Source organism: Cryptotermes secundus, unplaced genomic scaffold (assembly GCF_002891405.2).
Source record: "Cryptotermes secundus unplaced genomic scaffold, Csec_1.0 scaffold60, whole genome shotgun sequence".
NCBI classification, from domain to species: Eukaryota; Metazoa; Arthropoda; class Insecta; order Blattodea; family Kalotermitidae; genus Cryptotermes; species Cryptotermes secundus.
The window spans coordinates 333566-358313 of record NW_019731568.1 but is presented as its reverse complement, the minus strand read 5'-3'; the positions used below and the strand labels follow the sequence as shown (position 1 = coordinate 358313).

Genomic DNA, 24748 nt, shown 5'->3' with positions numbered 1-24748 from the left:
GTTGATTATTATTATTATTGTTAGTAGTAGTAGTAGTAGTAGTAGTAGTAGTAGTAGTAGTGTGTGGTGGCGCCCGCACCTCCATAGGCATCAGTGAATTGTGCCCGAGTACATAAGAACTTTGGACAGCACTGTTCTAGAGAGTCGGCTCATAGATGACGGTAAGATTGCCAGCCTTACGCGCCGGCCGCCTTTCTACCCCCTAGGAAAATTCCCAGTACTCATTTCTGTTAGAGGTTGAGACGATCCCAGGGCTATAGTCCGGCTGGAACGATTAGGTAAATTGAGAAATCCAATGACCTTATCGGGATTCGATCCCGCGACCTTTCCCAGGAGAGAGACACCATTTATTTCATCATCATCATTGGCAAACAGCCCCTTGTGGCATAGCCTTCTTCAGAATATTCTGCCAGATTTGTTATTAGATTTTCTTTTCTTTGAATTTCGTAACAATATTTTTAAGGGCAACGCCGTGATCCTTGCGTCCAACCTTCAGAGTCGAGGACCAGGTCTCTGTCTTTGTGTCCCTCAGTGATAGGGTTGCCCAGTTATATCTCCAGGCACTGGCTTCCATCTCCATCTCCTTTTACGGTGGAAATATTCTAATCCGCCTCGACACGGAATCTTCGTATATTTCACGGATCAAAATAATTGGCAATATAAAGAACGTTCCAGATAACCATATATAAAACAAGAGTAACAACGCACCTTGCGATAAAGAATTATGGCCTTTTGAAATATTTAATTTTCAGATAACTCCAGATGATAATATAGGCAAAAAAATAAATTGAATCGTTAGTGCCAGCTAATTCAATCATTCATCATCGGTGACCGATGTAAATAAACAACGAGCAGGCAGATTACATGCATGCAGTTCTAATGGCTTCAATGGAATGGGGCTGACCAGTACTTATGCTAATGACTTACTCTGACATAATTCATGGGCAGGAAGATGCAGTAAGAAATGAGTGCCAGGAGAGTCATCACGAGCAGTGTCTGCAGCCAGGTGAAGGCATGAACAGTCACCAACATGTTGGTGATATCAGCAACGCAAGGTAGCAAATCCAGGTCGAGAATGTGATCGATCCCCCAAGAGCTGTTCATGTCCATACTGCTTGTCTTGCTTCTTTCTATTTCTGTCAGGACAAACAAAAACAAATACAGTAAAAAGTAAGGCAATGAAGGCCCATAGGGTTGTGAGACGTTGAGGTTCCCACATTATCTAGACAATCGGCTTAAAGATGGCGGTAAGGTTGTCAGCCTTACGCGCCGGCCGCGCTTTACTCTCCAGGAAAATTATATATTTAATTCCTGGTACTCATTTCTGTTAGAGGCTGAGTGAACCCCAGGGCCATAGTGCGGCCGGAAGGATTAGGTGAATTGAAAAAAATCCAATGACCTCATCGGTATTTGAACCCGCGACCTTCCAACTTGTAGCATAGTGCCTTAACCAAACAAAAACAAATATCTAAATAAAACAAAAAAAAAAAAACTGGAATTCCAAAACCCACAGTGAATATTCATTCTGCATAATTTCTGTTGAAAAAGGGGGAACATTCTTCTTCTCCTTCTTCTTGGTCTAGAGTGAGTAGTTCAAGAGCAGCTAGATGGAATATACAAGTTATTGTTGTTGTTGTTGTTTACGTGTATGTTTCGCGCATTATCTAGCCACAGCCGCTGCTCTTACCTATATTCAAGTCATGATATTTTCCCTGCATTCTGGCGACAAGACAGACACATACTCGTACTCTATACTCTATGCCACTGGATTCCACACCGACCACATACTTTACAATTACCTTGAGTCTGTATTGAGCCTAAATATATGGGGCGCACGAACTAGTTAAATGGGAGCGACACTAACGCAATTTAGCGCAGAGCCATGAAAACAGACCCTCGAAAATTACGGATATTCTGTCTAGCCTCTTAAAATAAAAACAACAGAAATCGCACTGTATGAAATGGATATTCACCTTTCCGGTTTTATGGCGGTAACTACTGAATCATTGGAACTAGGCATGTGAAATTTAATATGTAAAAAAAAGAAAGAGGAACATACGTGCAAAGTCCCTGTAAAATAAGGTTTATCAGTCAACAAATATAAATATGGAGGTAATGCGAAATTTTGAGGTCATATCCAATATTTACGATAATGAAAATGATAAATTTGTTGAGCTGCAGTGGTATGATCTATTATTTACCCGTGGCACTCTTATCAGTTGAAGACGTATATGCTTATAAGCATATATGTCACTAAAATACAGAAACATTAAGGATGTTCTCTTTCAGGAAGGAAGCTTGCTATTAAAAGTATTACCTAGATTTGAATACTTTTGCGTTATTTGGTATCCAAAATTCAGAAATACACCAGGCTACTTAAATATATGCGATAGAAACTACCAGAAAGGCAAACAAATCTGTGAGAAGAACAAGCAAACATATCCGAGTTTAGATCATAAATCATTGAAACAGTTCCTGTCCTGTCTCGTTATACTTTACAACGACTCTGCAGACACCGCTATGCTTATCTGCCGAAATTTAAAGTCTCAAGGATAAAGACGCTCGCTTATAGAGTCCACAACCTAACTCCTTTTTCCTTCTTGGCTTCAAGTGTTAGGCAGCTTAATGTCTATGCCGGCTTCAAGATGTTACTCGTATACCCAGCGTCTCCGTGGCCTTTGTATTAGTCTTTTCCCACGAGTTTACCGCACTATTTCAGTAATTTTGACCTTACATGAAGCTAAGGCCCAACTTACCGATCTTCTTAAGGACGATTCATTGTTTAAAAAATTTTGCATGTGACAAACAGTTTAGAAGTCACAGAATTACTGGGTTTTTTGGACTTTTTCCATCGTCCGGAATTCTAGGAAATAGAAAACACGACGTTTCGGAAAGTGGACCTGTTTCCGTCTTCAGGTGAGGAAGGAAGACATCTACTCAATTGGACTCCTTAGAAAGAACTAACCTCATTCACTGGACCAGTGATTGATGTTAGGTCACCTGAAGACGGAAACAGATCTAGTTTCCGAAACGTTGTGTTTTCTATTTCATAGAATTCCGGACGACGACAATAGTCCAAAAACTCAGTAATTCTGTGTTATTCACCATCGTCAGAACCTTTTAGATCGTATCCCTCCTGTTATTAAAGACCACTATGTAATATGACAAGAAAAGTGTTTGAAAACGTAGCAGATCATTCTCACTTAGTCCTTGGATTTGCGGTCCTCTAAGAACCTTGGTCGCCTTTACGACAGATGCCTGTTCTTCTCTCTTCGTCTCTTGCAGCCATATCTTCATTTTCGGCCTCGTAAATAATTATCTGCCTCTTGCTCCTATATCAATATAAAATGTCCAAATGTTCTTCTACCCTTTGAGTTTCTTTCAAAAAGTTCCTTATTCACCCTTGTTTCAGCCATTACAGGATATCTTCCTGCTCGTAGCTGTAAGCCTTCGTCGCTACACAAAGACCCAGTGTGTGTGTTACGTAACTGGAATGAAAGTATCCCCATTGCACCTCAGTGTCCCGGATATTCATAGGCTCAGGCTTCATTGAATACCAAATATCGTAGGTTAATCGCATGGTTCGTTTGGTTATTCTGAATGCAGTCCCCAATGAATAAGGAAACACTTCAGCACAGTTACACATATTCTGAGTGTCCTACTCGTATTAAATGATAGGACACTTTCCTCATGAACTGAATTATTCTGCCAGGGAGCCTCTATGTTTCCTTTCAATACAAAGCTTACATGGACGTGTTGGCCCACTTTCACTTTCAAAACAAGGCTAATTTTGTGCGCACTAGAACAACTCATGAAAATACCCGCTGTGGGAAGAGAGATTCAAAATAAAATATTTTCATATATTTCCATGGGCATAAATTATGTCATGAATTTTTTATCTAATGAAGTTTGGCAAACTACATAAGAACTTTCCTTTATTATACATAACTGAAACAATTTACATATGTTTAATTAATATTCATATAATATAAAGCTTGTTATACTCGTATTAAGCTTAAATTATACGCAATGTCTTGTAGCCTGTGTCACATTCTTATAACACAGATTTATTTATTTGCATAAGCTTAAACAATTTTGTTCTTTTTATGTTACATCTGAGGCTCAAGTTTTGTATCATATTGCTTATGAAAATACGGTTGAAACATTGAGTGGCTAATATTAGAAGCTAAATAGTTACTGCGCGTTCATTCCTCAGGCAAAATTCCTGTAATAATAACAACTAAGTTACATGCTACAATATCGCCATCAGCTTCAGTGTGTGGGCCTTTGGGTCCTTTCAGTTCCGCTGTAAGACAGGTTGATGCTTCCAGCCTAACTTCCGGCGTCCACCGGCTCCTGCTCGTCTCGGGATTTAGCCCATGAAGTGTTCTGGAAAGCGCTCAGGTCACAGTCTTCCAACATGACGAATCCAGTTAAGTCTAGTATTCCTAATTTGGGAGCCGGTATAGCGACTGGATATGGGCTGGAAGACCGATAGGTCGGTGTTCGAGTCCCGGTAAGGTCAAGAATTTTCTCCACGTCGTCCAGACCGGCTCTGGGGTCCACCAAACCTCCTATCCAATGGGTACGGGCACTCTTTTCCTGATGGTAAAGCGGCCGGGGCGTGAAGCTGTTCACTCACCTCTAGCTAGTATCAAGGTCAAGAAATTTGGACCTATACATCCACTTCCACATACGCTTAATTAGGTAAGCACAAGGATAATTTTACTTTAGCTTACTTAATCACCGCATCCGTCAATGCTCATCCCTCGATATTCTGAAAAAAAAACAACATATTTTATGCTGTTTCTATCTTCTGTCGCTAGAGCTGTTTGTTCATGTTAGGATAGCCATAGTTTTATAAAACTAATTCTGTGTTTCCTTCCTCGTCTCTTTTTTCAATACTCTATTTATCGTCCCATAAATGTGGCTACATTTGCTCAGCTTCCTTTCCAAATCTATATTCTCAAAATTTGAAATAATTAGTTCTAAGCAATGAATATTATTTACTTGCTAAGTAGTTTTATGATACGAGTATATAATAAGTATTTTAGAGAGTTTTTTCCTGCAGATCACAGTGGCCGCGCCGTCTAAGGCATGAACGGTCTTCGCCCGCTTGAACACTGGGGCGGTGGGTTCGAATCCCACTTGAAGCATGGACGTCTTTGTACGTCTATTCTGGGTTTATCTTGTTCTGTGTGTAAGTAGAGGCCTTGCGATGATCCCTCGATATTCTGAAGGAGTCCTACCGACTGTGTACTGGATTAAGAAACTGACAAAGAGGCCAAGGTCCATAGAGTCATAGAGAGAGAGAGAGTGTGTGTTTTTTCCTTTATAAGTTAGCTTTCTTTGTTGATGTAATTAAAATACAACTATATTTCTTGACTCGTTTGATAAATCTACGTGCAGAATCTTGTAATTTTCTTCACAATCTGTAACTTTCACCCGATCATCAGTAAAAAAAAACTGTATTAATTTTGTTAATTTGGGGTTTAGAATGTGATGATTAGGATTCTTCTGTTACTTCTGTATGACTTCGCCCGTAAAAGCAATAAAAACTAAAAAAAAAAAATCCAAAGTCTATGTAACTAAGAGCCAATCCTGTATATTTCATAAGCTCAATGTTTGTACCATCACTTCTGTTCGCGCTTACAAGTACGTAAGCTGAAGCGGTGGAGCTCTAGATTAGCACATGAGGGATGCCCGTTTCAAATCATGGCCGTGACACCGACAGTCGTCACTCAGTTCTTGTGGTGTTCCTCAGTCACTCTAGACGAGTGCTGGGATAACATTTTCATAGAATGCGATCGTACCCTCATATCATTCGACGCTAAGTGATCCCTGTGATGGTGTAAGCGTCATTAAATCTCCTGCAACAAATCCATTCTGTTCTCACTGAAGGGAGAGTAGAAGCATAGAGCGGGAGAGCAAAAGAGAATAATCGCAAGAGCAGCGGTGACACGGCTGTTACTGCCTACAGAGGTGGAAGAGAATTATTCCATTATTTTCCGAAAACTTGTATTCGTACAAACACCTGTCAACATTTTCTGATTATGTTATGCACATTCTGAAGTACTAAAGAGGAATATCTGAATAGGCTACTAGGAAGGTAAGAGAGACTCATTTGGGGTTGCACTTGAATGGGACATGACCATCTTCTGTCTGCACTGACAGAGTTAATTGCCTGGTTAAAAACACGAACGTTATCAAAACACACAGAAACCTTATTACACTCCATTAAGGAGGATGGCCTGGAAATAACTGTAAAGAAAGCCCATGGCAAGCATAAGCACAAGACATCGTAATTGACGTATAAACCATTACAAAATTTGATAAACTACAAATATTTGGAAAGATAATATGAAAATTATATTCAGGAGAAGACAGAAATCAGATTAAATTCATGGAATCATTTTTTTTCATTCAGTTCATATTTTTCATGTACGCCTCTCCTTTCTAAAAGTCTATAGTTTAAAATAGCAAGACATTCTTGGAGAACTACTCGCCCAGTCTCCTCAATACGACACGAACAGCATACAAAACGATGTGTGCAACAAGTTTTCTATTGTCACGTATGTAGTCTTTGCCGCGATAACATTCTTACCCAGCCCTTGCCTACCAATGATAGGGGAAATGTTTTTGAACCGTTACCTAGCAACGGTAGGGGGATACACATATAGACACAGAGACTGATGGGAAGGATTTACGAGTACTATTCATGCCGTCGAGATAGGCTCATGTTCCATGATATACATACAAAGTTTCATGAAGACTGGTTCAGCCATTCAAAAGTTAAGGGGAGGATACACAGTGATACAGAGGGGACGGTGACCGCATAAGCCTATTTACATTTTTCAAAATAAAGAAAATTGCGCTACAATTTTACAATTTTACCTGTTGATCTTATGGGTATGAAATTCTCNGCACCGCCCCCCCCCCCCCCCCCCCCCCCGAGGGAGAAGAGGGTTTGAAGATGTCTGAGAACAAATAGCTTAGGAGAATAGGTCCATCGGAGCAAAAAATACTCAGGGTGGTGACCAGTTGTGCGCTGCTTTGAACACGGCGATGAAATTTTGCTTCCAGAAAAGGTGAAAAGTTTCTAGAACATCTGTGCAATCATCCACTACTCAGAGCAGACCAAGTACTCACAGCAGAGCATCCGGATATAAGAGAGAGGTTAACATATGAACTGGAGAAAATTACATGACGTTAAACTTCGTTATAATCTTCACCTAGCATTTCTAGTTTCATTGACTTGATAAAGGTAAGACGAACAGAAAAAGCTAAATCACAAGACATTTCGATTAGACAGTGTCGCAGAATGGACATCAGCCTGATCAGTAACAACATGCCTGATATATTCATGTACACATACGGGCAGGAGGGCTGCTCCATTCCTCACATAATAACCGAGGTAAAAAATGTGCAGAAATAAACCTCAATTTTGTCATGCGNTCAGCCTGATCAGTAACAACATGCCTGATATATTCATGTACACATAGGGCAGGAGGGCTGCTCCATTCCTCACACAATAACGAGGTAAAAAATGTGCAGAAATAAACCTCAATTTTGTCATGCATTCTTATAGTGTGGTACTTCATTTAGCATAATAACAATTTAAGTTTATCTTATTCAACGAAATGTCCGGAAACAACAGAAAGGTAAGTATCGGGGCGATGAAAACAGCTGCATATGAGGCGGCTTCTTACACGCATTCTTCGGAGTAATCACATCAACGAGGATGAGATGGACAGAGTATGCCATGTGCATGAGGGATGAAAATGTAGACAACATTTAATCTGAGAACATGAAGGAAGAGGGCCACATGGAAGACCTAGGCATGATCGGTAGGATAATAATAAAATATGCCTTATTTAAATAGGAAATAGCAATGCGGACTGACTTTCTCTGACTTAAGATAGGGACACGGCAGTGTTAACTTGTTACTTCATAAAAAGCAAAGGGTTTCTTAATTACCTGTATAAAGGGCACATGATAAAAGAATAAATATACAAGATGTAAGATGCCTAACTGAAGTGTGTAAGTTCGTTTTAAAATATTATCATTGAGGTACATATTAACTAAATAATCTGCAGTAATAAATCAACACAGCTTCACGATGGCCAAACAGGAACTTGTCGCTACAATAACACACTGAATAGAACTACGAACGTGCGTTGTGTAGGCAGAATACCACATACAAATCGCTTAAAAAGACATAACATGAAAGTAATATAATACTGTACATACAGAGTGCTTCTTTATCAGCTGATACATTAAGATTTGTGTAAAGCGTTTGTTATTTGAATGCAACTGTAGGAATTTTTTAACGATCGGGCTACATACAAAAATTTGTTTGAATAAAATTATTTGAATAAAAAAAATTGAAAAAAAAATTGCAGTGAAGTGAAGTGAAGTAAATGACATTACGCATCCATGACTGCTGGTTTCCTTTTGTGTGTGTTTTGGGTGTTGTATTTTTNATATATATATATAATTATCTCTGTATGTAGTGAGTTTACAACGATATGATTTAAATTTTCTGAGGCCCTAAATCGGATAATTTGCTATTTCATGTAACAATCTAGGTAGAAGAGTGCTTCACTGTAAAACTACATTACATTCAAGACACCTGGATTGTCCTCCAGTGGTTCTACATAATCCCTCGCAAAAAAATGCTATTCCATCTAACGGCTAACTCAGATGAACGTTGTATGGAAGCAACAAGTAATCAGTGCAGCACTTCCATGCATTGCTGGTTAAGACCTCAGTCCTTCCTGCTAAACGTTAAACAACTTTCGTTGGACTTTGTGTTATTGCCTCTAGTACTGTGCCAACAAACATTTTCGTACGATCAGATGCGCTGAGTTGGCGTCCCTTCACACGTTTATCATACACCTCCTGTTTCCCCACACCTTTTAATAATTCGGTAGATAATATCTGTCGATGCTGCAGCAATAAAAAAGAACCCTCGATGACTTTGTTTCTCCACAGCAACACAGTGACCGCTAGAAGAGTAGAACGATTTAATAATAAACGCTTTCTGTTCCGTCCTATATGACGCCATCTTGTTACGCAGTTCATGGTTGTCAGCGGAAACGATCAAATTCCCTAAATGTGCAGAAGGATCTGTGAAAATTTCATACAGTTGCACCAAATAACAAAGGAAATACGCAAAATGTTAAGGTGTCAGATGATAAGAACACCCACACTTGTCAAGGTACGAGCTTATATAAATAAGTGAATCTGAAGTGAAACCTGCTGCTACACAGTGCTAATATAAATTACAATACGTACAACACGTAAGAAAGAACATAATATCAAAAGACGCTAGAATAAATATAAAATCTCAAGCTATAATATGGTATAGAAACAAAGAAGAAAGGTGAAACTAATACGAAATAAATAAGAAATTTACATATAAGTAAACAAAGATAACAACTATACCAAGTACACATACAGAATGACAAGCAATGGAAGTATACATGTACATTAAATTATGAACAAAAAAAATAGGCTTAGATATGAAAAGAACAAAACAAAGAAAATAAAGGGATAAGTAAACGAACATGAATTCCACCACAGAATAAATCACTTATAGACATACTCGTATATTTGACCGAAAGCGGAAACGAAGTAAAAGCCTACAACTCAACGTCCATTTCAAACAGAAAATCTGGAGCGAAGCAATCGCAATAGGAGCCAAAACAGTTATAAGCTACAGACAGGGAGAGAACACGCAGTATCAAAAAGCATGAACAGTTTTTCAAGATGTATATAGACAACATTGTAAAATAAAAGATAAAGCTATCCTTGTAACAGATCGTGGAGGGACATAGGGTTGTGACAAGTCGAAGTTCCCACATTTTCAAGACAATCCACTCACAGACGGCGGTGAGATAGTCAGTCTTATGCCCCGGCCGCCTTTTATCCTAGAAAGATTCCTGGTACTCATTTCTGTTAGAGGCAGAGTCGACCTCAGGGCCACAGTGCGGCTGGAATGTTTAGTTCAACTGAAAAATCCAATTACCTCACCGGGAATCGAACCTGCGACCTTACGGTTGTAGCACAGTGCCTCGACCAAATACGCTACAGCGTGTCCCACATAAACAGTACGATAATTATTAACTTCCAATTATATGTTAATACAAAAATTTCGCTTCCAAATGTAATAAAATAGAGACAAATTTTGTAAAGAAATGAGGACAGGTGTAAAGCACAGTAATTTTAATGATTAAACAGAGTAATTTTACTACGATAATTTTAAATTTCCTCTAAATATTGGCCAATTTCTGACAAGTAGCAGTTTCACTCTTAATTAATTCAAAGTAGACAGATCGATGGCTGAAAATTTGAAAAGTGTCGCTGTAATAAAATTGTATTGGATGAGGTGCATATGAGGAATATTACACAAACATAGAGCTTAAGTGGAAAATAGTGGACATAAATCTGCAACAAATAAACGTCCAGATCAACAATGCATTCAAAATCTTACGTAATGAAATTGTAAATTCAATGTACAACAAATTCAACTTTCGTGTTTGTGTAGAAGACGGTACAAAGAATATATCATAATACATTAGCAGTCAGAAGATGCGACCCACAGTTTGAACGTCACTAGTGGAAGGAGACGGGAAGCCCAAAAGGTCACTGTGCTGAATGGCCCGAACAGGGGTCACAATCCACGCTAACACACTGAATTGTAATCCAGCATTATTCAAATGGGAAACCAATAATGCAACTCACAATAACAAGACTCAGAATATAGTCAAGGCAAATAGAAAGGTTGGGGTCCCCCTTAAGTTAATACTAACCTGACATTCACGTGACACACATCGCTTTCACAAACGAGTGTTCAGAAACAGAGTCATGACTATGTACCATCACGACTCTAAGGAAATACCAATGCTAAGAGATAAGCTAATATAATTTCAAATTTACTTCTTAAAATATTATGTTTAAGCATCCTGTTGCACGCCATACGATACATGATACAAACTCCGTCTTCAGTGCAAACCACATATTATAGGTCTTTCGTTTTGCTCTCCCCTACACACTACATGTTTCGGCCACAAACTACCATCATCAGGTGTATTACTCACGTATCTGTCACACTGCACTTAGTTTAACATTTAAAATTTAAAAACACACGTCTTTCTGATTGTTCCTTTTGTCGTTATTACCAAAACCTACTTCGTTTATGTCTTTGTTATTTACACACGTCAATTTTGATTTCTCTGAATTAGCACTTATAAAATTTTCAGTTCTAATTTTAAAATCTTTTCAATTTTCCTCTAAATTTTAAATTTAAAATTGTCAGGGTTACTCGCCCTATGTCTATAGTGCTGCAGCGGCTACTTCTTGTTTCTAGTACTGTACCAATGTTATTCTGTGTAGTTTCTCTGTGTGCGTGCCCCTGCTTGTCTTTACTACGTGTGCCACCACATGTAGTGTGTAAAGGAGAGCAAAACGAAAGACCTACAATATATGGTTTGCACTAAAGACGGAGTTTGTATCATGTTACTTCTTAAGTTTTGATATAAATTAAACAAACATGAATGTCCAGCATAGTTAATCGACTATAAACAAGGCAATCGATCCATAAATGAGCGAAAGAAATTAAACATGTGGACGACTTTCCTTTGATAATTAATAATTATAGAGTACAGAACGTTCCTTGGCAGTTAGTAGCTATTATTCGTATAATTTTTTAGTTTTGGACATTTTTCATGGTCCTGTTATTTATTTAAAACACAGCATTTAGAAGACTTTNTTCTTATACTTTTTCTTCTACCCTGAAGATGGAGGCGATACGTTCCTCCGAAACGTCGGTTAACACCACTTATACACGGTGCCAAATCCCAGAAGACTGCTTTCTTCATAGTCACCGCCGTGAAAGCCTCAAATCTTGCATATTATTCACCTGATAACGAAAAATCATTTAGTTTTACATCCAAATATTCACAACAGTTATCACAAAAGCTCGCTTTAAATTCCGTCTTCATATCTTCATAAATTGTTTATCTTAGGATACATAAAAGATATTTAAATTGAAAGAAACATATCTCAAAACGATCAAGTGCCGATGTTATTCACGATGAGTCGTATTCTATATTTTTACTAATTTTCATTTATATGCGTTTGGAAAAATATGAACCAAAATTAAATTTACGCAACGACTTTTAACTTTGACCCTCATTTCCAGATTTTCATGTCCTTTCGATGGTTTCAACGACACAACATTAGGGCAGAGGCTGATAACTCTCAAGACGTGTTAATTTCAGTTTATGTAATGAGTATTAGAAGTACCAGAACGCAGCGTTAAACATTTAAAATCTAACCGGAGCAGTTGGTTTTATTCTTGCGATTCCGGTCAATGATTTTAGAACACAAACGTATATTGTTTGGCCTAATTTAAAATTCTGCAAACTGATGCCGTGTGATTGACCCCTACAGGTGTAGGGAGGAAATGAGGTCACAGCGACTCCTGTTGGGACGATCTAGACTTCAATACTGGCAACCATGACCGACAATTTCGTTACTGTCTTGATTTCGTTTGGTGTCGTTGGGACCTACTGATCGGTTTAATTATGTTAATGATATAAGGTGACGGGTACACATTATCAAGCTGTTCTTTATGTAAGTCTTTCCACCCCGCGAACCTGCTACTTTATCTTCATGATCTATAAACAAGCTGTAATTCATAATTTATTTATTCTAATATTTTCTATCCGTAGGGCTATTTGTATAGTTGTAAATTGTACAGTTTACCAAGTATTATTATGGTGAAGAAATCAAGGAGTATGAAACTTGCAGGTCATGTAGCACGCATGGGGATATGGACCTGGGCTTTTGAGAGAGGTCAGCATTAATGGGACCGCAAACAATTCGGTGTGAATGGGTGGGTTGTAGCTTTGCAAAAAGGGCCCTATCCCGCGTAGACGTCCAGTTTTCGTAAAACAGTTATACTATGCATCCTGAAATTGGCAAATGAATGTTTGATAAGTGGTAGTAAAATGCCCAAAATAATTACTAATACTAGATAATTCCGTTACTAGATTCGGTGTACTACTTCGCCTCCTCTCGATTTCTTAACTTGTGGGAATCCCTTGCTAAATGTCTCAATGCGCTATATAGATGTGGTGCCAATCGTCCATGTCACATCAGCCAAGTTGGGACGGATGATTACAACAAAGGTATCGTGCTTTAAGTGATGAAGAATGCGCACAAAATGCATATGCCCTGAGCGGGATTCGAAACCATAACTGCACCGAACAGATTAGCCTAGAAGTAACGCTCTAAACTTAAAGGAACTCGGCTGGAATCTCGACCCAGACACCGCATTTTAGCAATTTTCCTCAATCCCTCCAGGGGAATTATGGGATAGTGCCACGATTAGTCAACAACCGTTTTCCAATTACCCAACAATATAGCGTCTCAGTAATGAATATGTCGTTAAGCAACCTACGGAAAATGAAAAGAAACAACGGGTCATGTCATAGTTCGGGCGGTTAGTCGTCCACTCCCAATCGCGGCCTCGGATCGATTCCAGATCAAGTCACATGGGATCTGAGGAAGACGAAGTACTGCGATCTCCCCTGCCACTTTGTATTAAAAATCTGCTCCACGCTCTTTGCTCATCCTGTCATCCAGTGCTATGTAGTCTCAGTACTAATAGCGTCGTTAAACAACCAACTTGATAACAGAAATCCGAACAACGGAAGTCCTCTTTAAAGAGCTGAACACAGTTTTTCCTGGCAATTTGAGATTCGACCGCTCATATCCATAACTAAATATTCCTTGAAGAATACCGTCTTCTGGGATATGGCGCCGTGTAGATATTGTATAAACCGACGTTTCGGAGGAAAGTATCGCCTCCATCTTCATCGTAAAAAAAACCCGCGAGCGAAGAAACAGGGTGAGCAAGTGGATGCAGACTGAGTATTTTCGACTGGTGACTCAGTTTGCAGCCGATTGCTCACGCTGGTTCCTCGCTCTCGGATTTTTATACCATGAAGATGGAGGCGATACGTTCCTCCGAAACGTCGGTTTATATAATATCTACACGGCACCACATCCCAGAAGAAGGCATTCTTCATAGTCACCACAATGAAAACCTCAAGTCTTACATAAATATTCTTTGATCGGTGAGAGGCAACGTGACACATCGCACGTGAGCACGCACGCACGCACATGCACATCAGAGTAATACAGATTTGCATGCCTAGTTTTAGTGTACCGCCATGTGGAAACATGCCTAACATGCACCTTCCTTCCCCCCGCAGAGTGTGTGAATGCTACTTGCAATATCTTACTGTCGGAGAAGTTGCCGCATCACCCAGGGTGTCCATATCTGGTTTATAAACACGGTCGGCAACGCGATGAATAAAATTAGAATTGACCTCCATTTAGACGCGTTTCATAACGAAGTGAACCCGTCTGTCAATCTTTATCTTAACGCATATATCAGGCCCCTGGTCTGTGAATAGATTCTGCCTTATATTATGAATTCTTAATACTAGACGCAAACAGAAACCCACACAAGAAACTCAGTCAGTGGAATTGGTTCAAATATTTAAAGACCAGGGAATGAATGGATTTTAATACAAAATTGGGGATTATTTCAACATAACGGATATGAGATAAGAAACTGATAGAATGGCGTAGCAAGGGATTACTCTTCGCTTAGAATTACTTAATAAATAGAATTGACAACTTTGTAACGAAGTGGGAGCCAGCACATATACAGACATTATGTTGGTAGGGAAACCTAACCGAAAGAGGCAACCTATAGCACAAAGTCATGTGACGGCGGGATGCGGATACACATGACAAGTAGCCGTAGAAGGTTCTGTTGTCATGAGGTGAACTTGCTCAGAATACTGTCAAACTGTGGGTTAATGTCTCATTATTGTCATATACTCTAAAAAGGTAAAAAAGGTAAAGTCGTCATTGTAACAGGCCGTGAGGGCCCATAGGGTTGTGGGACGTCGAGGCTGCCATATTTTATAGACAATCGGCTCACAGATAGCGGTAAGATTGTCAGCCAGCCGCTCTTAATGCCCCAGGAATCTTCCCGGTACTCATTTCTACTAGAGGTTGAGCCGACCTCAGAGCCATATGCGGATGGAACGATTAGGTCAATTGAAAAAATTCAATGACCTCGTCGGGAATAGAACACGCGACCTTCCGGCTTGTAGCATAGTGCCTCAACCAACTACGCTACCGGACTCGTACTTATTGGAAAGAGAGTCTTATATTTTTATAAAGACAATCTGCAAGTTTAAAAGTTCAGATTATAGAAAGGATTTAGAACAATGAAATAATATTACAAATGCATTCCTCTGAAGCTAGTGTTTGGAGAAATAAACCGTTGCCCTTCCAAACAGAAATCTGGTGAGGCAATCAGTCCCTCTGCCTCTCCTCCCCCCGCCCGATCCGACGTTTCTGGGACAGATAGACAGATGCGCGTATGTCATGCAAGGAGAGCATATGTAACGTAAGATTTTGGTCACACAACCGAAAGTTTTAGGCGTGATCCACTAATGTGTCGACATGACCCTGGAAGGTTAGCGGGGGCACCTCTAATCCATATTTGACTTGCAAACACACTCACACCTACACACGCATTTACTAATGCCGTTTTAAGGAAACGTTGCATTTAAACTAATTATGTATGACATGCAGAATAAATAAATTTGTTTTTGCAATCGATTTAAATATTCTATACACCAGCCTCTTCAGAAATATAAATGGAATTGTGTGAAGAATAGCATCCAATACTGGACATGCTTAACTACTGTTAGTTTACAGCAAGATTTTTATTCCCCTCTTACGTTATACGGCAACGACGTATCGAGTACAAAGTTATTTAACGTAGAATCTGAAGAGTGGGTGATTATAAATTATAACAAATTGTAAATTACTGAGGAGTAAACCATACCTCGTATAGCAAGTGTCACGTAACTTCGAATAAGACCAAGAGTAACCTTGTACCAACTGGCCGCCTGTCACTTCTCACACCCTCGAACCCACCCCCTTGTCTGAAATTTTTTTTCTGCGCATTCAAGGTTACTCTTGGCCTTATTCGAAGTTACGTGACACTTGCTTTACCATCGTGGCACTCGTCTACAACGGCTAAAAAAGATCTCACAACAATTCTTCCCCCAAAGACTGCGCTCTGTATTATGCAGAGTGTTACAAATTTTGGGCACGAGTTCCACACACCAAAACAAGAAAAATGTCCTTACAAACAAAGGTCCGGATGTGTTTAAGTAGTTGAAGGATTATATTTATTAAAAGTCCTCTATGAGATTCAGTGCACGCCTCGACACGTCTCATCAGGGACCGCCATATCCGTTCAAAGATGTGGGTAGTCTGAGAGGCATCCACAATCCGATGGTGAAGTGCCCCTTAGTTGTCAACAGGAGCTGCATATACAAGAGGGTTTAGGTGTCCGCACAGGTAAAACTCCATTTTTTATATGTGGAGCTCAGGCCCAAAGTTTTCCGCATATTTCAATTACACTGCGCATGCGTATGGGAGCAAAGGCGTTCAGGTGCAGTCCAAAAATCTTAGCAACCTTTGTCTCTTCGTTGTCAACAGGAGCTGCATACATAAAGGGTTTAGTTGATCCCACAGGTAAAAATCCAAACGATTCAAATCTGACGAGTGTGGAGTTCACGCAGTGGGTCCTCCTTATACCAGTCCATCAGTCGTAGTGAGGGTTAATGAGAATGTCTCGCACAGCACGGCTCAAATGTGTCGAAGCACCATCATGCATGTACCACATCGTGCTATGACTGCCAGTGGTACATCTTCCAATAGCTTTGGCAGGTCTTTTAAGAGGAAATCTCGGCGGGGGTTGCCAGCAAGCCCACGTGGCTAAAAGCATGAGGACTAACCAGATGGCCACCAGCAAACACATTAATGCTGAACTGCTGCTGATGTCACGACAACATTCATTAGCTATAACTCAAAATTAAAAGTTTCCGGACACATGTTTATATGCATGTACTTTTATTATTTTGTTATGTGGGACTCGTGTCCAAAGTTTATCCGCACCTCTCAGTTACATCTTGTATAACTGACAGAAATTTTTTTCACTTAATGATACTATGTCAACTGCAGTAGTTATATGCGAGGAGAACGCCACGATGTTTGCAGATACTAATGTATGTCGCATTCGCCTGAAATCTCCAAACAAACCTACAGTAAACATAGCCGAGGTTCGAAAGAATGCGGCTCAAATTTAAATCTAGAGTATTGCCACGTGTTCATGGTTAGCATAACGAATAATAGGGGGTTCTGGATTAGGTGAATAGATTTATTAGACACTCACAAGTCTTAACTACAAATAATTAGAACACTCTAAAATTTACTGCAACCCTAGTTGCAGTTGAAGAAAGTCTTCAATATCTACTTCCTTAGCCGTTGGTAACGAATCTTATCTGCTTAACACTTCAACTACTGAATAATCAAATATTGTCTGAGTCTCATTTTACGACCGACGGTCAGTCGGCCAGTCTGTCTTGGCATAAAGCACCCATCTAGGGCTTGCGACCAGATCTTTATTATTGTCTAACGGTTAGTGTCTTGTTTTTGTGGGCGCCCTCTCTGACGAGAGGACGGGTCTGTCTTTTGTATATGCTGCTGGTCCTTGCCAGCGCAGTCCTTCTCGAGTCCGAGTCTCTTGGGACTCGCGACCATATTTTACTGCCTCAGATTTGAGACTTCTCTTTTCGTCGTCTCCTACGACTCGCAGGGCCACAGTGGAGGTATTCGAACCCGCCTCCACACAGGCATACAATCAAATATTGACCAATGCATTGCCTTTCATAAAATCCTGAAAACCCAATAGAGATCACCGCCTCCAAGGGGTCCATTACTGTTCTTCATGTCTACATTGCATCGGAAACCGTGTATTAATTCGGGGCAACGCTTTGATTCCTCCAAGCATGTTTGTTGCCGGGAAAAGTGTTTTAACAATCCGTTGTCTAGCAATGGATTATTTCGTCACAGTATTATTGACGCAAAAACCTGGGAAGAATGGATGGAGGTGGAAACAGTCTTATGATGATAAAAAGGGGTTGAAAGTTCCAGAGCTTAAATTCGAGCGAGTCTCCTGTAGAAAATAAGTAAAGTTTGTTAGCACTGACCAGAACTTCACGATTGTAGGGCGATAATAGGAATCATAAGCAACGGTTGCGGTAGACAAGAAGACCCAACAGAAGTATGCTAGAAAGTATACCGGCAGAAACAAGTATCACAAAATATCACAACGACAAGTCCCTCAGATTCGCACACTAATAACGGATCTCCCAGCTAATCCTTATATATACTCGTACATGCCAGCTTATCACTGTTATTACAGCACATCTTTCATAATTTCTTTATCGGCAGGCCTTCCGCCTTATCATTAACAGCACAGAAGGTATCGCAGCTGTACACCTGCCAGGTTATCACTATTCACTCCGAATTCATCATTAGGAGCAAACAGCATCTCTTATCTGACCCGTTGTTAAAAGCACCATACATATTCCAGCCTGGATATACCCACAATGCCCTGATTCAGCAGCATGAGGCGAGTCCTGCAGTTTATCATAAGTTACAAAAAGTAAAGTAAAATTGTTCCTGTGCTAAACGAATTAAACACTATGACATGAAGGCGTATGGAGGAGTGGTGGTATAGATATAACCTCGGCACTAGTTGGAGGTGAGTGGTCAGCTTCATGCACCGGCCGCTTTACCCAAGGGGTACCCCGGTACCCATTGGCTAGGAGGTTCGGTGGACCCCAGCGCAAGTCTGGATGATCTGAAGAAGAGAAAATTCTTGACCCTGCCGGGACTCAAACTCCTACTCTCCTTCCTCCAGCCCGTAGCCAGTCGTTATACCGACTGCTGTATCCCAGCTCAGTTTATCATGGTACGAAGCAAAATGATCTTCAGTGTCAGAGGACAAGAGACGGTAAATTTTTATTTGGAAAGTCAGCCATTACAGAAAACCCTGTTGGAAGTGCTTTTCAGAAATGCATAACTAATCGTAAACATATATTTCAGACAGATAACTTCGGTCAGGATCATACCCTAAGTGTTTCCAAATTCGAGTTGTTACTATTACGTAAGACAAAAGGTATGTTGTCCCTGTGCTTAATAAATCGCCACGCCATGAAGGCATGAGTGGAAGGAAGGTATGGTTCCATACACTCTCAACCTCGGCACAATATTGAGGCGAGTGGCAGCTACATCCTCGATCAATTTGCCCCCTAAGTGGTTGCCAATGCTGTGGGGAGGAGAAAAGTTCCTGCCCCTACAAGGAATCGCACCCCGGCTCTCCGACCATCCAACCCGTAACTACGACTGAGCTAGCCTGCTGCTGCTACGTTCTTTCTTTCTTTCTTTCTTTCTTCGTGGGCCATTTAACGGCGCAAAGTTATGTAGCGTTAGAGGGCAGGATGCTAGTTGGGTTGGAAAGCATTTGGCGGGAACCGGTCCTGGCCCAATTGAGATGCTACCCAGGCATTTGCCTGGAGGGGCTGGGTAAACCCACGAAACAACTCAGCAAGAATACCCGGTGAATCGGCTGAGATTAGAGCCGACCACCACAGGAAGAGGAGAACAGAGTCTGTGTTATAGACATTTGTATCTGGAGCGACCCGTTGGGTGGTGGCTGTTGTTATTTGTTATTGTATTATAATTATTATTATCATCTCGGGTTCGCGTTTCTGGCACTCTCTCCCTGCCTTTACACGTAACGTCCGGTGTGCCGCAAGGGGGCCTGGGGTTCTGGGGCCTTTTCTTTTCAACGTATTTAAAATGACCTATGCGACTCCGTTAACTACAGTAAATTTCTAATTTTTGCCGATGATCTAAAAATTATCTGCATTATTAACTCTCCACATGATTGCCTCTTACTTCAATCTGACATTAATTCCGTAAGTGACTGGTGCACTGCTAACTCCATGAAACGTAATATTGCTAAAACGCGTGTTGTATCATACACCAGAAAAACAAATTTTCTGAGCTACGGGTATCAGCTTTGTCATGCTATCATTACACGCACCAGCAGTATTAAGGACCTGGGTGTTTTCTTTGATTCAAAGTTACATTTTCACACATATGTTAATTACATATATTTTCTGAATGCATAAAGCTTTTTGGCCTTATTCGCTCCATTACCTACAGGTTTTCCTACCTGGAGAGTCTGTATGTACTATATTTTACTTTAGTCAGGTCCAAGTTGGAATATGCCTCAGTAGTTTGGATCTCCATCACCTCGACTGATGCCAATAAGCTTGAGCGCATCCAGCAGAAGTTTGCGTCCGTCTGTTTTTATCGTTTTTTTTCCCTCATATTTCATATAATTATACAGATGCCTTAGAGAAATTAAGTCTGCAATCTTTACATAAACGGAGACATCACCTTGATGCACTTTTTCTTGTTCAGGTCTTTCGTGGTCTTAAATCCTGCGCTTCTCTTTTGGAAAATGTTAGCCTTTATGTTCCTCCCAGCAATCTTAGGGACTTCTCATTGTTTGGCGTTTGTCCCTCTAATAAACACTGCCCTTCTGCTCGGTGCGCCTATGCTGCCAACGCGGTGGGTAAAGATCTCGACATATTTGCAATCGGGACAGTTTCTGTCCATGACACTGAACCTAAAATTGTTAATAATATTTGTTAATCATACTCTTAATATTACTTGTGTGTATGTGGTCTTATTTTATGGTTCTCTCCTGTTAACGTTAACTTTAATTTTTCTTGGCATTATTATTAATCTATTGTCATTATGTAGACTCTAAAATTTTGTATTTGTTTTGAATTATTTTTATATAATTCTATGTACTCATGCTAACCTTTTAATTGGCCTCTGTGCTGTTAAGTTGTACGTAAATAAACATGAATTGAATTGAATTGAATTGAATTAGGATGTTGAGCTGCCACATGAATAAATAAGAATTAATTGGGTTATTATTATTATTAACTTCTATGTGTGTATGTATGTGTAATGTCCTTTCTCACCACATAATGGAATAACCATTCGAAATGTACTTATTTTATTTTCTCACCTGTTAATGCTAACTTTAATTTTTCTTGGAATTATTATTAATTTAATGCCATTATATAGACTGTCTTATTTGTATTTTGTCTTTTAGTTATATCTGTTAAGTTTGCACGTAAATAAACACGAAGTGAATTGAACTGAATTATTATTATTATTTTAACGGTGTTTGTGGGAATATTGCTTTATTTGAAACCATCGTTGTTTTCCTTAATAATATTTTATAATTACTAAAATAATAATTGTACTCAAGATGAATGTATGTGTACATACAATTTTACTCGCCGAACTATATTTGGTATGACTCGCTGACTGGATTGTTATTCTGTAAACGACAATTTGTCTTGTTTTTCTTCTGTTTGTGTTTGTTTCCTTTTCTCTTTGCTTGTGCTTGCTTGTAATTGGCTGTTGGGCTGCTGAGTAACCACGTTAACAAAGATGTACATTGAAACGTGTTGTCACTATATGTAGATGACTGTTACTAACAGATTACTACTGCATCATACATATGTTTATTTGTGTGCTAGTTAAGTATACTAGAATCTAGCGTTAACCGAGATTTCGTCCTCATCATTGTCAATCTATTGTTTTGTTATTTAAACAGAGGAAGGGAGCCGGGATAGCGACTGGTTACGGGCTGGACAACCGAGGGATCAGAATTCGAGTCCTGGTAGGGTAAAGAATTTTCTCTTCTCCACGTCATGTCTTCTCCACCTGCTTTGGGGCTCACCCAACATCCTATCCAATGGGTTTTGGGGCTCCTTCCTAGGGAGTAAAGCGGCCAGGACGTGAAAGTGACCACTCGCCTCCAGCTAGTGCCAAGGTAAAAGAAATATGGATCTATATATTAACTTCCCCATACGCCTTCATGGCGTAGTACTTAAGTAATTAAGGACAGCGACAACTTCAGTACTGGATATTTTCCAGTTGAATGAATAAGTACTCGATTATTTTAGCGAGGATAATTTGTAATACGACTGTGTACAAGGGTAAATAATTTACCTCTCATTAAAGGATGTGAAGGTTTATGTTTACAAATCAATCCAGTGAACGTTAAGAAATAGTTACCAGCCGAGTTAGAGCCAGACGGAGGAGAGTCTGAAGAAAAGCATGTGCCTTTTTTCTACCATTTCCTCTTCCAGAATATTCAGGCTCTGCAACCAAATGATTACTTTGCACGTGAAAATTTCTGCAATTTGCTGTTTCGTAACCAGGAGCAGTGCATAAAATTTGTACTGACGTATGAAGCTATTTTCAGCAGAGACGGCATCACAAACACAAGAAACGAGTTCTTATGATAATCCTCACGAGAAGAAGGAAACGCGCTTCAAGCCCATTTCTCGGCACATATTGCGTGGTATTATCGGAAACCTACTCATCGGACAGGATATGCTTGAGGAACGCTTGACAACTCAGCGCTACTTCCACTTCCTACGGGATAATTAATTCATTAAGTGTTATGCCATGGAGACGTATGGGGGAGCGGAGGTATAGCTCCACCATTCTTGACCATGGCAGTAGATACAGGTGAGTTGTGTACCCTTAAATTAATTGGAAGTAATGTAAAGATTACAAATGAAATAGAATGATCATTGATTTTCCCCACAAACCATTGCAGACCGGACCCATGTTTACTCGACCGTTAAGCCAAGGACATCCTGTTTTAGGACGTAGTGTATTTCAATGTAAAAAGTAAATTTTTCCCTGTTCTTAAATAATTAAGTACTACGCCGCGAAGGCGTATGGAGGAGTGGATGTCTAGATTCAAGTTTTCTTGATTTCGGAACTAGTTGGTGAGTGGTGAGATTCACACCCCGGCCGCTTTACCCCCAGAGAAAGAGCCCCCGTTACCCATTGAATAGGAAGTTGGGTTGAATCCCAGAGCCGGTCTCGAAGAGATCGATGAGTGAAAATTCTTGACCCTACCGGAACTCGAAGTCCGCAAACACGATCGTTCAGCCTGTAGCCAGTCGCTATACCGACTGAACTATCCCGGCTCTTCGAAGTGTAATGAGGATTATTATAGTTGCAGACTGTGTGAATTATTTGAATAGATACACCTTACAGTACTGAGGATGTGAGTTATTAAATAATCAAATTTATGTTCTAGAACAGGATCATAGCCCAATTATGAATCCTGGTACAGAACCAGCTTGGAAACCATAATACTGAATGGAGTTGAAAACGCAAGAACTCCGTGGAATTTATTCCGCAAGCGAACTATACCGACCCTGCGACCGCAGCTTTTCAGGGAAGTTAATGTTAGCTTTTCGGATAGAGGATGTCACGTGATAAGCACAACGGATCTTCACGGCCGTTTATCTCGGTTTTCTAGACCGGAGCAGCTATTTCCTTGAAATAGCTCCTCAGTTATCCTCACGAGACTGAGTGCACCCCGTTCCAGATCCACTATTTCTCAAGAAATCTGGTAGCGCCGTTAATCGAAACCGGACCTCTGGATCTGTAGCCAGGAAATCTGACCACTAGACCACAGAGACGGTTGTTGAAAACATAAAAAGAAATCCATTATCTGTATTTAATTGAGTCATGTCTTCGTCCATTTAATTCTGCCTCACAAGGAATCTCACTGCTTCCCCGACTGAAGAACAAGGACCCTAAGATAAAAATGGCGTCCTGCAAGACAGTGATCTTCGATGGTAAAAGCCAAAAGGAATTTAGCAAGTATCCCGCGTGAAAACCACCTTCATTATTACAAATGCCTTGTTTAGTGGCCTCTTTCTCTTTCAGACCATCCATTCTATGGCCTTCTCGACCTCTTCCGCCCGGTCAGGAAAACAGCTCCTAAGGCGCTTATTTTTCCATTTTTTCTATCTGGAATTTCCAAATTGGCCTGAGAGTATCGTATAGATAAATGAATGAGCTGGATTTTTTGGCTTCTTTACAATCCCAATTAGTCTTTCTTTATGGAGGAGTGTGCAGTCTGCAGTTGTTACTATATATTTCATTTCTATCTAAACTAATTCCAAGGAGAGGATTTCCTCAAGATGATTAAGTTATTCTACGCCTTTACGAAACTCTAAATTTCATTACCTTGTTCACTCGAGTCCGCCATTAGATTCTATCGCGAGCCTGAGTAATTCATTTCACATCTTAACATTCTCTTTCTTTAAGCGCCACTTTAATATTATCGTTCTAACAATCCAAATGGTTTGTTCCATTCAGGCTTCCCGACTGAAATTTTGTATGCATTTCTAGCCTCCTTTATTAAGAACATATCCTACTTTATTTTATAATCCTAATTATACTTAGTGAAACAGATCAGATTTTTTGCATTCTTCAGATATTGGAGAAAAAATGGGAGTACGATGAGACAGTATATCAGCTATTCATAGACTTCAAGAAAGCCTACGATTCAGTTAGGAGGGAAGTATTGTACAATATTCTGATAGAGTTTGGGATACCCATGAAACTAGTTAGGTTGATTAAAATGTGTTTAAACGAAACGTATAGTAAAGTCCGTGAAGGTAAATATTTGTCTGATAAATTTCCTATTCAGAAGGTTTAAAACAAGGAGATGCTTTATCGCCTTTCCTTTTCAACTTTGCCTTAGAATATTAAATTAGGAAGGTCCAGGAACACCAGCTTAAATTGAAATTAAACGGGACACATCAGCTGTTGGTTTATGCCGATGATGTGAATCTACTGGGTGATTATGTAGATAAAGAAAAAC

At 39.9% G+C, this 24748-nt stretch overlaps 1 protein-coding gene across 4 annotated transcripts in view; it reads right to left on the bottom strand.

Annotated features, from left to right (window-relative positions):
* The window catches only part of LOC111867050 (cholesterol 7-desaturase), a 169845-nt gene that overhangs the window by 34960 nt on the left and 110137 nt on the right, over nt 1–24748 (bottom strand). For 2 of the 4 annotated variants that reach the window (XM_033752521.1, XM_023856526.2), the window contains exons 2-3: nt 4740–4777; nt 928–1136 (exon numbers count right to left, since the gene is read on the bottom strand). In XM_033752521.1, coding sequence (XP_033608412.1) covers nt 928–1110 — 183 coding nt within the window. In that variant the 5' untranslated portion in view covers nt 1111–1136; nt 4740–4777. The remainder of the gene's footprint in view (nt 1–927; nt 1137–4739; nt 4778–24748) is intronic. The other 2 variants (XM_023856525.2, XM_023856524.2) reach the window with 1 other exon arrangement.